The 17,316-nt window shown below is 44.2% G+C and overlaps 1 protein-coding gene across 3 annotated transcripts in view; it reads right to left on the reverse strand.

Moving 5' to 3' along the window:
• Nucleotides 1–488: 488 nt before the first annotated feature.
• The window catches only part of IDH1 (isocitrate dehydrogenase (NADP(+)) 1, cytosolic), an 87,930-nt gene continuing 71,102 nt past the window's right edge, over nucleotides 489–17,316 (reverse strand). For all 3 annotated transcript variants that reach the window (XM_029606380.1, XM_029606381.1, XM_029606382.1), the window contains 3 exons: nucleotides 15,582–15,722; nucleotides 1,562–1,724; nucleotides 489–1,014 (listed from right to left, as the gene is read on the reverse strand). In XM_029606380.1, coding sequence (XP_029462240.1) covers nucleotides 921–1,014; nucleotides 1,562–1,724; nucleotides 15,582–15,722 — 398 coding nt within the window. In that variant the 3' untranslated portion in view covers nucleotides 489–920. The remainder of the gene's footprint in view (nucleotides 1,015–1,561; nucleotides 1,725–15,581; nucleotides 15,723–17,316) is intronic.

Here is a 17,316-nt window from a genome sequence, read left to right on the forward strand (position 1 = left end):
TCCTGCAATAGGTAGCTATCTCGCGGCACGGTCAGTCTCTATTAGTACTCAAATGAGTCTCTTAGTTTACTTAACTTGCGATTTTAATGTCCGTAGACGAACCAGTATTGTTGATGCAGGTATAATCCGATGCTATCAACAATACTGGTTCGTCTACGGACATTAAAATCGCAAGTTAAGTAAACTAAGAGACTCATTTGAGTACTAATAGAGACTGACCGTGCCGCGAGATAGCTACCTATTGCAGGAGCATCTCATGCTTACAGAGACCGATGATTACAAGTAAAGTAAAGCTTGAGCCAATATAAGCTTACATGCCAGCTTAAAAAGTTGACAATTATTATGAGGTCTCTTTAAGCGCTACTGCCGCTCCATTTATACGGGATTTTTCATTTGTTGTTATAATCATTATTATCCTGTTCAGTGGATTCTTTTATTTTCTGCAGCTTGTATACTGCATACATCTTACAAAAGCAACAAGACAAATGTTCAAAGAAGAAAAAACATTTTAAATAATGAAGTAAAATCATGATGGACATTTTAAATGCACCTTAGGACTGCTTTCCTTTTTCAAGAGGAGTATTACAGAGATAATGCACTGTAAGTGTTAAACAAATCATCAAGGAAAATGTGTTGCAATTATCTCAAGCAATCTGTTCAAAGGGAAAGTCACTTGTTAAATTAAAAAAAAAAAAAACTTAACTGGCACCTTTCATCAGCAGAGCAATTATGGCAAATTTGTCAGATACTTGTTACTGAGAGATTTTGTAACACGTTTTCCCTGACCATCTTAAAAAAACATTGTAATAGTTAAAGCACCGATTTCTCCCAGGTTTGGATTTTTTGTTTTTCTGATGAACAGTGTAAACTAAGTGGGCAGCAGGGTTTCTTTCTTCTGGATCCTTTTCTGATCTTCACCCTTAAAGCTTTGGTTGTGAGGCTAATTTCATCTTCAAGTTTTCAGCAAGCTTATCCATGAATTCAAATGTACTCAAGTAGTCAGACCGCTGCACACTGAAAGAGAGTGGGGGTTAGCCTAATGGCTCCAGATCATTCCAATTTAAATCTTAGCATGCCATTTACTCAGCTAAACAGTGCTACACTGGGCTGTCTGAAAATGGTCATCTTCACTTCAACTACAAAGCACACATGGACACTTTTAGTGGGATTGAGGGAAAGGTATAAACAAGGACAAGGAGAGAATAGGATAGGGAAAGCAAGGCAAACATACTGATTTTCAAATCTCCATGTGTTCCATTCCAGCACATTTTTGTCTGCATAGGTAATTTTCAAAAGGAAACTAAATGTATAGTTTCCCTCTGAAAATTAGCTACACGGTCTGCCCGTAAAAAGTGCTTGCCGACTTTGGAGTGATGCAGACTTTCAAAATCACCCCCTTAAGGACAAAAATTCTCAATTAGAATTTTCACTTTTATAAAATATGTATTGAACAGATTTAATTGTTAAATGAATCAAACAGATGGAAAGAAAAAAAATGCTATTTAAAGAACTACCACCTTTAGCAATATGAGTGAAGATTACAGATATATCCCGTACATACTTAGGTAAACCTTTAATGCAAGCAGCCAAGTCCTTTGTCATGAATCCTGCCTCTATTGTCTCAGTGCAAACTTCTTCCAAAGCTGTAGCAAAGTTCTGGAGTTCCTTATTTTTATCCAGCTTAGCTCTATGACCAAGACCTCTAGTCCATGCAAAAATGGAGGCTGAAAGAGAATACAGAAAGAAAATCACAGAATGTCTTTTTCCATGCTAGGTTTCCCCCCAGAACATATTAGAAATTAGGTTATTAGTTATTATTATTATTATTGGACTGACTCCATGTAAGCAGACCAGTATTTATGCTGACAGCAGACCAACAGTTTTAAAGTACTATATGTGAATAATGCAGGGTTACTACTTTATAATCTCTCAAATTATCAATTTCTTGATCTCCATGCTCCCTTCTATTTGGTAAACTAATTTTGTGTATATGTAAATACTGAATGTACATTATCCTCCCCCCTCTTTTCCCTCTGTTATACAGTTCATCATATTAATCTTACTTCCCGCCCTTCTTTATGCACAGTTTGCATTATGTATTATCAGTTCTCTGTATAGCACCTCCACTGCATATCCTGTTTTGTAAACCCATGTGATGTTCCCAACGAATGTCTGTGTAGAAAAACTTCAAATAAATAAAAATAAATAACAGTTTTGTACTACAGCTCGAGAAGACTGTTTCCTACTGGTCCCAAAGGCTGGTGTTTATGGTGCCTGATGGAATACTAGTAGAGAAATATTTTGAGAAACACAGGATTGATTCTACATAGTATTATAGTAGATTAGGTTGAAGTGAGATCATCCATCAATCCAGGACTGGATTTAAGATTTTGGAACCCATAGGCAGAGTACCATGGCAGCAGAGCTGTAAAGTGGTGCTAGTGCATGGTCCTAAAGCAGTCTCCCCCTTGGCATCTTAAAAATGTGGTGTCCTAGACAGATGCCTATGCCTAAATCCAAACCTGCATCATTCATATTCATCCACCTTTAGCTATCTTTGGAGCCCATGGAAAAAATGCTTAGTAAATAAGGCCCTTTGCTAGTAATGGTCCCCAAAGAGAAACTCAAAAGTCACAGCAAGTTTATTCTGAGGAAATACTACCTTCATAGCCTCCAAATGACAAGGCTCTAGATTAGCACATCATTCCAATTGATCTTGTTATCCTCTAGCAACTCACAAGCCTCCTGTTAAAAGAAAACTGCTGGAATCATAATCCAAAACTTTTCAGTATGAAAAACCTCTCCTTCCTCTGTAGATGAAGCCTAACATAGGGGCTGATGCAGGTAAGCAACTGCTTTTTTTGAGATGCACACCCCAGTTAGCCTGACCAGTGCCAGGAAAAAAATAGTGGAAAGTGTTCTAAACATCAAAATCACAGAACATATAGAAAGGCATGGTTTAATGGAACAAAGTCAGCATGGCTTTACCCAAGGCAAGTCTTGCCTCACAAATCTGCTTCTTTTGTTTTGAAGGGGTTAATAAACATGTAGATATGGCTAACTGGTCTGTGCATCTAAAAAAAAACCAACAGTTGCTTACCTGCATTGGCCCTTAAGTTAGGCTTTATCTACAGCAGAAGGAGGAGTTTTTCATACTGAAAGGTTTTGAGGAAATTTCTCCAAGTCTGAAATCATATAGGACCTTGTTGGGTGTTCTTTCATAAAGATGAGCGACCGGCTGATTTCCCAGAAGTTGAACTTGCTGGGAGTACCTGGGCCAGATACCATGTCTGAGCCAAAGAAAAATCCCATTGTTTTCTTTACATAAAGCCTCTTGTTTTTTTCCCTGTTATGGAGGCCATTCAAGAATTGATTGATCTGGAATGGGGCGACCCGGGAGGTAAATTTCAAAGGGGGTCAGGCTTTGGTAGCCTATACCCCCTGGAGCCAGTGATAGAGCATCTGTGTGTTCTGAAAGTGGATGCACTTGTCTGTGCCATCTCTAAGTGGACAACTATCCCATTGGAAGGAGGAGCAGCCTTGAAGGATGTGCACAATAGGAGGACTGAGGCCACTCTTAAGCATTTGAAGCAGTGGCAATGACCTTGCAGGTCGCTTCTTGTTGTTCCCTGGTGGCTGGCTCTTGTTTACTTCTCTCTCAGGAGGTCGATGAATCTGAACCGAATTCAAGGGTAGTTATGGAACCAGCTGCAGGCTGCAATTTGGTCCACACCTCGTCCAGAGGGGTGGCTTCGGTACTAGCGCCAGGCGTCAGTTATGGCTGAGAAATTGGTCGGCTGATGCAACCCCCAAGGCTAATCTTACAAAACTGCCCTTTAAAGGCTCGCTCTGATTTGGGAGCAAGTTGGAAAACTGGCCAGTAAGTAGGATCACCTCAGTTGCTGGAGGATAAGAAGCAGATGCTGCGCCCCTTTGGCATGAGGGGTCATGCCAGGGATTCGAAGCACATGACTCTACAGAGGAACGGCCTTTCAGAGGACTAGACCTTTCTGTAGGTCTGTCCTTTCGTCCCCGGACAGCCCAGGCATGGCTCGGGTAGTGGAAACTCCCGAGCCTCCCAGTGATGGGTTTGCTGAACCACCCCCGGGAACAGAAGATAAGGGGGTGTTGCTCTCGTCAGAGGTAGGTCAAAATTGCATCAGATCAGTGGGTCCTGGAGGTGATACAAGAGGGAAAGGCGCTGGTATTTCGCACTGTTCCTCAGGATGTGTTCATGGTGTCTCCCTGCAGAAGAAGAAGCAGGTAGTGGAGTGTACATTGTCAAGTCTCTGAGGTCTCAGTGCCCACATCAAGAAAATACGGGTCAATTTTCCATTTTTCGTTGTGCCCAAGAAGGAGGGTTCCTTTCATCCCATCCTGGATCTCAAAGGGGTCAACTGTCATTTGCAGGTGACTCATTTTCGCATGGAAACCTTGTGCTTGGTGATAATGGCAGTGCAGTCTGAGAAATTTGACTGCACTGCCATTCCCATCCAATTGGAGCACCAGCGTTTTCTGCATTTTGCAATGTTGGGGTGCCAATATCAGTTTCAGGTGCTGCCTTTTCATCTGGCCACTGCTCCCAGAATGTTTGCCGCTGCCACCACCACCATAACCTTGGAAGAGTTTAAAAAGGAAGGGATTCTGGTACACACGTATTTGGACGACTGGCTGATTTGGGCCAAGTCTCTGGAAGAGAGATGCCTGCTGACCCACAAGGTGATCTCCCTGTTGCAAAGGTTTGGTTGGGTGGTGAACCTAGCCAAGAGCTGGCTTCGGCCATCGCAGTAGACACAAAGCAGGGCCAGGTTTTCCTGCCAGAAGCTCGTATTCAGACGTTGATGGCGTAGATGTCTCTTTATGAACACTGTACATCAGTGTGGTCCTATCTGCAAGTACTCTGGTGACAACCCTGGAAATGGTGCCGTGGGCGAGAGTGCATATGCATCCTCTTCAGCTCTCCCTGCGGTCTTGTTGGAGCTCGGAGTCTCAGGACAATTTGATTCAGCTCCACCTGCCAATAGAAGTCTGCTCTCATCTCCAGTGGTGGTTGCAAGCAGATCACTAAGAAAGGGAGGCTCCCTGAAAATCTCTGGCCTGGTTAGTACTCATGAAGGATGCAAGCCTCCAGGGTTTGGGAGCTCACTGTCAGGAACTAACAGCGCAAGGGTGAAAGAGTACGGAAGAGTCTCTCTGGCACATCAATTGGCTGGAAGCCTGGGCAATCTGGTTGGCATGCTTGCAGTTCGGGAAGTTACAGGGTTGAGCGGTCCAGGTAATGTCAGACAATGCAATGATAGTGGCTTATATCAATTGGCAGTGAGGAACCAAGAGCCAGCAACTGTCACAGGAGATAGGCCAACTATTGGAATAGGCAGAAGTATATCTTCAGGAGCTCAGTCTCTCCCTGCTGAGAGAGTCTGCTCTTACGTTGTCTTTTCCTGCAGTGAGAGAGTCTGGACCCAGCAGAATGGGTATCGTCTGAGGCATTTCAGCTGATAGTGGATCGCTGGGGCCTTCTGTTTCTAGACCTGCTGGCGACTTCTCGCAATGTGAAGGTTCCTTGATTCTTCAGTTGCAGGACAGATCCTCAGTCTTTGGGTATCGTTACTCTCGCGCAAGCCTGGCTGAAGGACAAGTTGCTGTATGCCTTTCCTCTGTGGCCCATGTTAGCAGAAAAGTTCAGAGGGTCACAGAGATGATGCTTTTGGTGGCACCAGATTGGCGATCTGCATACCATGGTCTCCTGGGCAAAAGGTTCTGGGTAAACTTCCCCCTCCTTTTTCCTGCGCAGAGGAATCTGTTGCAGCAGGGACCTGGTCTTCATGAAGATCCAACTCATTTTGTCTTGCAGTATAGCCCTTGAGCGGGCTTGCTTGCTGAAGTGTGGATATTCTACTGCAGTGATTTGCCACCTTACCACAAGCAAGAAAGTTCTCCACTTCTTTAGCCTATGTGCAGGTTTTGGTGAGTTTTTTTTAGGCTTGATATGAAGATCAAGGAGAGCTTTCTCGTTCAGTTAAGATCCTGCTAATTTTGGAATTTTTGCAGGATGGATTGAATAAAGGGTTGACCTTGAAAGTACAGGTAGTGGCTCTTGCCTGTTTCAGGGGTCAGGTGAATGGTGGATCATTATCCATATGTGGCCCGTTTCTTGAGAGGAGTGAAACACCTTCATCCTGCCTTGCGGTTATCAGTACCCTTGTGGAGTCTCAATCTGGTTTTGGATTTCTTGGCGGGCCCTAAGTTTTGACCAATGTGCAGCCTTTCCTTGCGATTACTGACCTAGAAAGAGGTGTTTCTGGTGGTGATATGTTCTGCATGTCGAATTTCCGAGCTGCAGGCCTTGTCTTGCCAAGAGCCATTCCTTCATGTGACTTCAGGGGCTATACAGCTGCGGACTGTTCCTTCTTTTTTGCCAAAAGATTTTCTCTTGAAATCTTTTTGTCTCAGATTTCTCTTGAAATCAGTCCATTTCTGTGCCATCTCTGGATAGGGAAAGAGATGTGGCGGAATATCGCCTGTTGCGACCCTTGGATGTTAAAAGGCATGTCATGAGGTATCTGGAGGTTTCCAAATCTTTCCGAAAGACATAGGAGCCCTAGACTGGTTTGTCCCCTTTTATTTTAAACCTCTAACTAAACTCAAGTAGCTTTAGAGAGAGCCTATTTAGAGTATCCTCTAAAAGCTCATTTGCTGAACATATTTATTTTTTATGTAAAAAAAAAGTTACCAGTTTAAAAAAAATAATTTTAGATTGTAGTAGCTTCTCTATTTAATTAAATTTAGGAAAATCTCAGGTGTTAGACATTAATGGCCATTTAACAAGAAGCATGGGTTGAATTCCCTTCAAAATGAACAGGTGATACTATTAAATATCTTAGACTGAAGATACATAGAAACCTCTCAAAGTGGTATGTTTGCAATATTCATCCTCTTATACAGCAGTTTAAAAGCAAGCTGCAAAATTTGATGCAGTTCCACATATCTACTTCTGGTAGAATAGCATTAATCAAGATTATCTTAGCACCCAAATTATGTCTTGCAAATAATTCCTTTGGTGTTAAACATAAAAAGTAGGTACAAAATCGGTTACGTTTTAGAGAAAGGGAATAGATCAAGGCTGCCCATTGCAAAAAAAAAAAAAAAAACAAAAAAAACTTATGGTGGGATTAAGATTCCCTAATATAGGGGTGAACAAATGGGTGGCAGTGGCTTGAGCAATCCTGAAGAGAGGCAAAGTGGCTGCTCAATCAGGAAAGAAAAAAATGGCTGTGTGGTAGAGGCACTGCAGCCTCAGGAGTGAAGGAGCTGCCCGAACATAGTGACATCATTGTAAGCATGCCGCAGCTTAGCCATGTCTCTCTTGGTAGACTAGAGTGAGGAGCTGCTTCTGCCATGTGGACTCAAGGGGGGAGAGAGCTACTTCTGTGGCAGAATTGGAGATGGGACCAGCCACTGCCTTCAGGTCTCAGCCCCGGAGGAGTTCTGCTGCTGTCAGGCAGAGAAATCTCAGCTGTTGCCTGCTGGTGGAAAAGAAATGGTAAAGTTGAGGGGAATGGACAAGTGAAGGGGAGAGATGGAGGAGTTGAAGCACAAATAAAGACTAAAATGTATAAAAGTTAAATCAAAATAGAAAATAAAGATGAGCAAATTAATAAAAATACAAAAATAAGAAGAGAAAAAGTTAGTCAGAAAAAGGAGCATAAAGGTTGGGCTGGCATTAAAAAATTTTTTTAAATTTGTCAGCCCTTCCTAGCATGCTGTGGAGTATATGTGTTTCATCTGTGTATGGTGATGTCTAGGTGTGGTAGGTCTGTGCCTCTTCTCTATGGGGTTTGTGTACATGTGTTTTACGGTCTAGGTGTGCCATGTATCAAGGAGCCATACTTCCCGCACTTTGCTGTAGTTTGTGCGGAAGTACCAGCTTCTGGTACTCCCTGAATGGAGCACTTGTGTTTCTTTGTATCCAGGGCCTTTTCACTACTACAGCACTTGGACATCAATGCATGTGGAGTGGCGCTATAAGAGGAATATGTGTCGTCCTGGCACTGCTCCTCAGGGCAGTGGAGGATGTCTCAGCCTGTGCAGCTGCGAGCCTGAAGGAGACCTTTGATCTTAGTCACTGTTGACGGCTAAGCATTTGGGTACATGTGACCACAGTGTAGCTAATCGTGGTCTGGTCCCAGTCAAGGTAAAGCTGGCCTTCATGCAGAGACATAATTTAACTACAGGAATAGCCAGAGGAGGTTCCAGAATTCTTGCTGGACATAGTTTCTCAGAATTTTCTATAACCCACAGTTTTCTTCAGAACCATTTTTTTAAATTTCCATTGTTTTGGCTTGGAGCACTGAAGTGCTGGGGGGCTGCCAAGGCAACAGAGAAAAAGGGCAATAGCCACAAAAAGAGAACAAGCTCAGGTCATGCAAAGGCTTATACAAAAAAATAAATAAATAACAGAAGGTTCACAAAACAATTTGGGTGCAGGAACTATGCCCGGTAGCACTCAAAGGAGCCGATGCAATATAAGTCGTGGAAAGTGGGCACTGAAAAGACAGCGCCCGCTTTCCTAATATGTGCATGGCGCCCGCAAGGGGGGCGCCATGCAATATCTATATTAGGGGGTCACGCTAGCAAGGAGACACTAGGATCGCTTGCGCGACCTCAACGCCTCCTAGCTAATGTGACCCCGCCGTGGCTGCCGGTTTATGAAGACAGACACCAGTAAACTGAGCAGTCTGCCGAGTATTGTTTTTTTTTACTTAAAAAAAAGAAGTTCAGAAAAGCAGTTTTCTGCTTTTCTGTACTTTTACCTGCGCTTAGCTATTAATGCTGAGTGATGTGCGTCTGATGCACACTTTTTTGCATGTGGAGTGAATGAGTAATAGGCTCGTTCACATGCATTTGCATGTGATGAGTGCTATTACATTCACTCCACGTCCAACGCAGGTTAAATAGGTGCTAATCCACTCTCTATTGCATTAGGGGGTGGATTAGTGCCTATTTAATCCGCGGCGTGCGGGTTATACAGTGCGCTCGGCTAAGCGCACTGTATTGCATCGGCCCCAAAGCTCTACCAGTTTGGAAAGAAGTATGGTTTTGCCAGATGATGTCTCCCCACATATAATGGCTAATTCCGCCTTCTTATTAATGGAAAAAAGTGCATCTTAACAAGAAAGGTAAATCTTGCCCTAGCAGCAGGAGAAAGTGCTTTGAATACATGGCTACTTCTCCCACAGCAGACTGGTTCTTTGAACCAAACTGCCATGGCAGGTGGAAGAAGCAGCTCGCTCACACCAACTTCTTTCTTGCAGCTATCATTCAATGATTCCTCACACTAGCACTGTTATTAAATATGAATGTTGCTAGATTGTTGCTTATTGCTTTTACAATTTTTCCCTCACTAGGAAAACAAATCTAGCAACAAAAGTGCTACGGTGGCAATAGTTTAGAAAATTCCAAAATCAGGAGTGCCCCACCATGAAGTACTATTAGGTAAGAGCTACAATCAGTACTACTTTATTTGTGAACCTCAAGAGTCACAAGTGAGTAAGGGCTGGGCAGCTGTAGTACAGAGGTCAGCACAAATTTTGAATATTTTCTTAGCATGTAGATAAATGGATTCAGGACCAGTGGTTTATGCTGATGTCACAGTATATATAACCCTGCAGTGATCCCAGCCTGCCAGTATTCTCCATCTCCAGCAGATGGTGAACGTGCATCTCCCTATGGGGATTGCTTTGAGCTTTTTGGAAGGAGAAATTTGAAAGTCAGGAAAAGAAAGCCCTGCTGTCCTGTGATGATACCTAAAAGGTCCCTCCCCCAGTTGAGAATTCTTGAGGCAATTTCCGTGGTTCCTCAGAGGTATGTCTTGGTCCAGTACCTGTGTTTCCAGGGATGGACTTAGCTGCTAGCTCAACTGAAAAGCAGCAGGTACGGGAGGCTGAGCATGGCAGTGACAGCAGATGCCCTCTCCCCCTGCAGCAAGAGACAGTCTCTGTACTCAGGCAGTAAGAGCTGAGCTCAGGTAAGGATTTTTAAAAAAATAATTTTTTTTTTACCCTGAATCAGAGACAGAGGGGTTTCAGGACTTCTTCCGGTCTCCGCACACCATACAGACTCCCGTTGAGGTTGGGGAACTGGACAGCCTGATGGGCTAGGCCCCGCACTTAGGCTTTTTTCTTGCATGCTGTGTGGTAGGCCATGGTGACTGTGTGTGTTCTGCTGCCCTCTATAGCGAGTTGTGCGTCAGCTCTGCACATGCGTTATGCGCTTGGTTTTTTGGTGTGCTTTTTATGTGCATACATTTTTTTTTACACGCTTAACTTGGTGCACAGGTTGTGCATGCGCCTTGCAGCACTTTCTTCTAGGCACTTATGTTTTTGGGCGCATTTCAGTTTTGAGCGTGAGCCGTTCAGATGCATGTTTAACACAGCAATGGTGCTGGTAAGCAAGAAGACTGTCTTCCATTTGGGTTGCTGTCATAGTAGGGCTTCTCAGCCTATCCAGGCTTCTAACCTGTGTCAGTGCAGTTCAGACACTCAGGGAGAGTTGTCTTCCTCTGATTTTGCTAAGCCTGGCTCTTCTCATTCTTATGATGGGTTGGGCATGGCCTTGACTGGGGGGGGGAGCGCCAGATCTTTGTTCTCCCTTGACTGGCTTCTCCACTGGCGAGGTCAGGTCTGTAGGACCAGCTCTAGTTCCTTCTGGGTTTGGTCTGAATCCGGCTGCTTTTTCTTGGGTGGAATTTTTTCAAGGCTAATCAGCCTTTCAGGTGCAGTTCTCTACTTCCCCCATTTCTGTCCAGCCGAACCCTCCACCAGTAGCTCCTCCCTCTTGCAGTCCTATGCTTAAGGGCCTTGCCTTGGCTCCCTGTGGGTGTTAAACAGGAAACCAGCTGAACTGCCAGCCCTGATTTCCCAACCTTGAAGCAGCTGGGTGTCCCTGGTTTGGATGCTATGTCATAGCCAAGGAAGAATCCCATTTTGGTTTCCTTATGTAAAGCCTCTTGTTTTCTCCCTGTCATGGATTCCATTCAGGAATTGATCGATCTGGAATAGGATGCTCCAGAGGCAAATTTTAAAGGTGATTGGACACTGGAAGGCCTGTACCCCCTGGATCAGGTGTGAGAGCATTTATTTTCCCCCAAAGTGAATGTGCTGTTTCTAAGTGAATGACTATCCCCGTAGACTAGAGGGAAGAGCATCCTTGAAGAATGTACATGATAGAAGGATTGAGGCTATACTTAAGCAAGCCTTTGAGGCAGTGGCGATGAATTTACAGATTGCCTTGTCTTGTGTCCTTTTGGTCTAGCTACCATTCCTAGAACATTTTCCAGGATTATGGTGGCAGTAACACAGCCTTGCAAAAAGGAGGAATCCTGGTGCACTCTTATTTGGACGACTGGCTGATTCAAGCCAAGTCTCAGGAAGAGAGCCTCCTGGTGAAACACATTATCTCCTTATAGCAAGTGGTGAACTTGACCAAGAGCAAATCTTCAACCATCCCAGTCGTTGGATTATCTGAGGATCCGTTTAGACACAGGAAAGAGTTTTCGTACTGGAACTTTGTATCCATAGATTGATGTCTCAAGTGTATCAGTTGAACTGCATGCGCCCAATGGTGTGGTCCTACCTACAGGTACTCTCTTGATGTCAGCTACCCTGGAAGTGGTGCCATGGGCAAAGGTGCCAATGGAATTCTGCTCCCATCTCCAGTGGTGGTTGCAGGAGGATCATCTGAGAAAGGGTGTTCCCTTGTCCTCTCCAGCCTGGTTAGTACTGATGACAGATGCGAGTTTCCACAGTTGGGGGGCTTACTGTCTGGATTTAATTGACCTAGGGGCATTGGAATACCGAAGGGTACCACTGAAACACCACTCACCTGGAGGCCCGGGCAGCATGGCTGGCATGCCTACAGTTTAGGCACAAGCTGTGGAATCAAGTGGTTCACGTGATGTTGGACAATGTGACAACGGTGGCCTATATCAATTACCAGGGAGGAGCCAAGAGCCAGCAAGTATCACAGGAAATTAGACCAGTTGATGGAATGGGCGGTAGGTTGCAGATGATCTCGGCCTCTCATGCTGCAGGAAAAGGCAATATAAGAGCGTACTTTCTCAGCAGGGAGAGTCTAGACCCAGGAGCGTGGGTGTTGTCAGCTGAAGGTTCCTCGATTCTCAGTCGCAGGAAAGATCTGTGGTCCTTGGGAATAGACGCTCGTACAGGTCTGGCTGGAAGACAGATTGCTTTACGCCTTTCCTCCGTGGTCCTTTCTAGGTAGGATAATTCAGAAGATCAAAGCCTATAGCAATCTACTACTCCTGGTGGTGCCAGACTGGCCCAGGCATCCGTGGTATACTGATTTGTGATGACTCCTGGTGGAAGCCCCGCCCCTTAGTCTTCTGTCACAAATGGATCTGCTACAGCAGGGATCTGTTCTTCACAGGGATCAGACTCCATTCTGTCTTACGGTTTGGCCTTTGAGAGAGCTCAACTGTTAAAGCATGGTTATTCCTTAGCAATGATTGCCACTACTTCGCGCTTGCAAGTTCTCTGCTTCCTTTGCTTATGTACAGGTTTGGAGAGTTTGAGGCCCGGTGTGAGGAGTGGGGTGTTCGTCCTCATTCAATTAAGATCCCTCTCATTCTAGATTTTTTGCAGGATGGATTGAATAAAGGCTTGGCCTTTAATTTCTTGAAGGTGCAGATTGTGGTTCTTGCCTGTTTCAGAGGCCTGGTGAATGGTGTTTGTCGTCTCATCCTGATGTGCCTGTTTTTGATGGGAGTGAAGCATCTTAAGCCTCCTTTGAGGTTGCCTGTTCCATTGTGGAGTCTTAATTTGCTGCTGGACATTTTGGCAGGTCCTACACCCCGACCACTGCATAGCCTTACCTTACGGTTGTTGACCTTGAAGACTGTGTTGCTATATGTTCTGCATGTCTGAGCTGCAGGCTGCGTCTTGCTGGGAGCTGTTACAGCTGCATACTGTTCCATCCTTTTTGCCCAAGGTAGTCTTGGACTTTCATTTAAATCAGTCCATGTTCTTACCATCCTTGGATAAGGTCAGGAATGCGGAGGAGTTTCACCTTTTGTGCTCCTTGGATGTTAAGCGTCTTGTCGCGCCATATTTGGAGGTCTGAATTTTTCAAAAGACGGATCGCCTGTTTGTTCTCCATGGCAGGAGTAAGCAAGGTGCTCCGGCTTTGCAGGCTAACATAGCTCGTTGGATTAAGGAGAGATGGTCACGGCAAAATATGTGGATGCTAGAAAGCTGTTGCCTACTCAGGTTAGGGCTCATTCCACTAGGGCTTTGGCAGTGTCATGGGTGAAGGTTAATCTGTCGTCTCCCGTCAATATCTGCGAGCTGCGACGTGGTCCTCCTTACACACTTTTTCCAGGTTTTATAGTCTGGATGTACAGGCCCGGGAGGATGCAGCCTTTGCTCGTGTGGTGTTGACTGGACCGTGGGCAGACTCCCACCCTGTTGGGACATCCCACTGGTCCTGAATCTGTCTACACGCTAGGAAAATGGAAAAATTAGTTATCTGATAGTGTAGACAGATGGACTCAGCTTCCCACCCTCAGCTGCTGCAAAAGTATGTCAATAAGTCCTCCTGTGGGGCTCTGGATCCAAAGGGATTACTGGTAAGTGTTCATCCAGTCCCTAGTTTGGGATACCTAGAATCTTACTTGAGTTCAGTGTTTGTTGGTTGAGTAAGGTTCAGTTATCTGTTTTTAATCAAGGTTTTTTCTAGTCTATCAACAGTTGCTTTTGTAGAGAATACTGGTAGGCTGGGGTCACTGCAGGGCTAGATATACTGTGACATCAGCTTGCTCTGTCTCCATCTGCTGGCAGGAGAGTATAAACCACTGGTCCTGAGTCCATCTGTCTACACTAAGGAAAACAAAATTATCAGGTAAGTAATTTCTCAATTATATATTGCCTTTTGATCCTAAAACCAATCAAAGCTCTTAAGTTGAGTCCTTAAGCAAGTTATTTTGCTTGTTGTGCTCAGAATTAAATTGTGAAATGCTCTGGTTAGATATATTGAATGGTTGATCTTGCCAAGCCCTATGTATGCTTAAAGTGCTATGTAATTAATAAAATAGTAATAATAGTATGTAATGTTTTCTCGTGTTTCCCACTTTCATTCTAATGGTGCATAAAACGTGAACACAGGCAAAAATTCACTAGTATTATTCAAGACTCAATCTTCACTTCAAATAAATTTTTAAGGGGACAATCATATGTGGGAAAACACTAGCAAAACATAGTCAAAGTCAAAGAAAAGCCACTATTCTAATCACAGTCCCATTTTTTCCTATAAACTTTGTGGTACCCTATAAATGTCAATTTTTGAATTATTCTGAAAGGATTGCAATCTGTGAACAAAAGTTCCTTTGAGTAATTTGACAATTAGTTTGACACATTTATAAGGGAGCACAAAGTTATAGAAAAAGATGAGTAATTAGAATACTGGGGCGGATTTTCAGAGCCCTGCTCGCGTAAATCCGCCCAAAACCGGGCGGATTTACGCGAGCAGGGCCCTGCGCGCCGGGAAGCCTATTTTACATAGGCCTCCCGGCGCGCGCAGAGCCCCGGACTCGCGTACGTCCCGGGGTTCTCGGAGGGGGGCGTGTCGGGGGGGCGGGGCCGGAGCGCGCGGCGTTGCGGGGGCATGTCGGCAGCGTTTTGGGGGCGGGTACGGGGCGTGGCTACGGCCCGGGGGCATGGCCGCGCCCTCCGTACCCGCCCCCAGGTCGCGGCCCGGCACGCAGCAGGCCCGCTGGCGCGCGGGGATTTACGTCTCCCTCCGGGAGGCGTAAATCCCCCGACAAAGGTAAGGGGGGGGTGTAGACAGGGCCGGGTGGGTGGGTTAGGTAGGGGAAGGGAGGGTAAGGTGAGGGGAGGGCAAAGGAAAGTTCCCTCCGAGGCCGCTCCGATTTCGGAGCGGCCTTGGAGGGAACGGGGGGAGGCAGCGCGGCTCGGCGCGCGCAGGCTATACAAAATAGATAGCCTTGCGCGCGCCGATCCAGGATTTTAGTGGATACGCGCGGCTCCGCGCGTATCTACTAAAATCCAGCGTACTTTTGCTTGAGTCTGATGCGCAAGCAAAAGTAGGCTGATCGCGCTTCTTTTAAAATCTACCCCACTGTGTTTTTCTCTAACAGTTTTTTTCACATGATTTTCCCTTAAATAAAATAATGTGAATGTATTTAAAATGAAGATTGAGTCTTGAATAATACTGGTTCATTTTTGCCTGTGTTTATAGTTTTAGGCAATGTAAGAGGTAGTACAAAACATGAAAGCTTGGAGGAGTTTTCTCCACCCACTCATTCTTTTAGGTCCTACTTTAAACAATAAATACTATCCAACATTATACAAAACAAAAACATGTATAGTAGTCTTCTGAACAACATCTACATTCATCCTTAACTCCAATCACAAAAAATGCATTGAGAAGGTGTGTACTCTTAAAAGGAGTACACTTTTACAAATCTGTTACTATTACCAACTGCTAAACAGTCCGTTTGACTTCCCCTAGAGAATCAAATACACTGCTTTTAGCAGATGACTTACCAATGGGGTTGGTGGAAGTTTCCTGACCTTTCTGATACATGCGGAAATGGCGAGTTACTGTGCCATGTGCCGCCTCTGCTTCTACAGTCTTGCCATCTGGGCACACTAACACACTAGTCATCATTCCCAAGGAGCCATATCCTACAGAAAGAATTATAAAACATGTCATTGAGCCAAAAGCCACATACAGCGCAATACTGGAGATTCCTACAGTACAGACAGTATGAAATACCAGTAAAGGGAATAGTACAGAAATATGGACAGTGAAAAAAACTACTCTGCAGTTTTTACAATGAACTGGCATTTTATTCATGGGTTCAACTACAATTTTTTTACAACCTGAATTCCCACCCTTACAATTTTCAGTTGTACTGTTTTTATTATTCAGAATATGATAAAAAAAAAAAAAGAGCATGAGCCATTCCCAAAAAGGGGGTTGGTTTTAGTTGTGTGCATCCAGTACTGGCCTTGCTTGGATAGTGAGTAGGATCACATGTTTCTTCATACCACAGGACTTTAAATATGAAGCTATTGTCATCTGCTCGCTTTACAATTGTAATATTCTGTAAAGATGCACCATTTGTATATTGGCGACAGCAATCCAAAAAAAATATAGAAGAGTTACATGATAGTTTAAGAGGACAGACAAATTTTACACTGAGGGGGATGATTTTTTTGTATGACAGCACTAAATTCATGCTTACAGTGCCTTGTAAGACTTCATACTTTTGTACATTTTTCACATTCTGTCTAAAATATACAAATCAAATGCATTTAAGTAGGAATGTTTCACTAATCTACACCACACTCTACACTTTCATTCTGAAAGAACAATTATAGAGATTTCAAAAGCAATTAAGAATAAAATCAATCTTCACATCCTTTTCTGCAGCAACAGCAACCATGAGTCTTTTAGGATGTCTATCAATTTTGTACAGCAGAATAGTGCAGTTTTTGCCCATTCTCCTTGGCAGAAGAGATCAAGTGGTTTCAGTTTGGTTAGGGATTGTCTGTGGACAGTAGTATTCAAGTCTGCCACAGATTTTCTATTAGATTCAGGTCTGGACTTTGACTGAGCCACTCAAGGACATTTGCTTTCTTCTTGTTGAGCCACTACATTGTTTTTGCTTCTTATGATCATGGTCCTGTTGAAAGAAATTTTCTCCCTAGTTCCAGGTCTATGGGAGCAGGTTTTCCTTCAGAATCTGCCTGTACTGTGCACTATCCATCCTTCCCTTGATCTTCACAAGCATCCCTATCCCTGCTGCTGCAAAGCATTCCTGATATGCTGCCACACCATGTTTTACTGTGAGGATAGTATGAGCAGGATGATATGCAGTTTTATGTCACACATTGCTTAGTATTGAGACCTAAGTAGAACTTTCTGATCTCATCAGATTACACACATGTGGGAAAAGGCTGTGTGGTGTTCCCTAAGTGTTTCTTTCTAAACACTGTATTGCACAACATATGGCTATTCTTCAGCATATGGCTTCCTTCTTGCCATCCTCCTATTCAGAAGCAGCATGGATTCACCAGGGGAAGGTCCTGTCGGTCAAATTAATTGATTTCTTTGATTGGGTGACATGAGAACTGGATCAGGGAAGAGCGCTTGATGTAATTTACTTGGATTTTAGTAAAGCTTTTGATACGGTCCCACATAGACTCAACAAAATGAGAAGCTTGGAAGTCAGCGCCAAGGTGTTGGTGTGAATTACTAACTGGTTGACGGATA

Source organism: Rhinatrema bivittatum, chromosome 6, assembly GCF_901001135.1.
Source record: "Rhinatrema bivittatum chromosome 6, aRhiBiv1.1, whole genome shotgun sequence".
NCBI classification, from domain to species: domain Eukaryota; kingdom Metazoa; phylum Chordata; class Amphibia; order Gymnophiona; family Rhinatrematidae; genus Rhinatrema; species Rhinatrema bivittatum.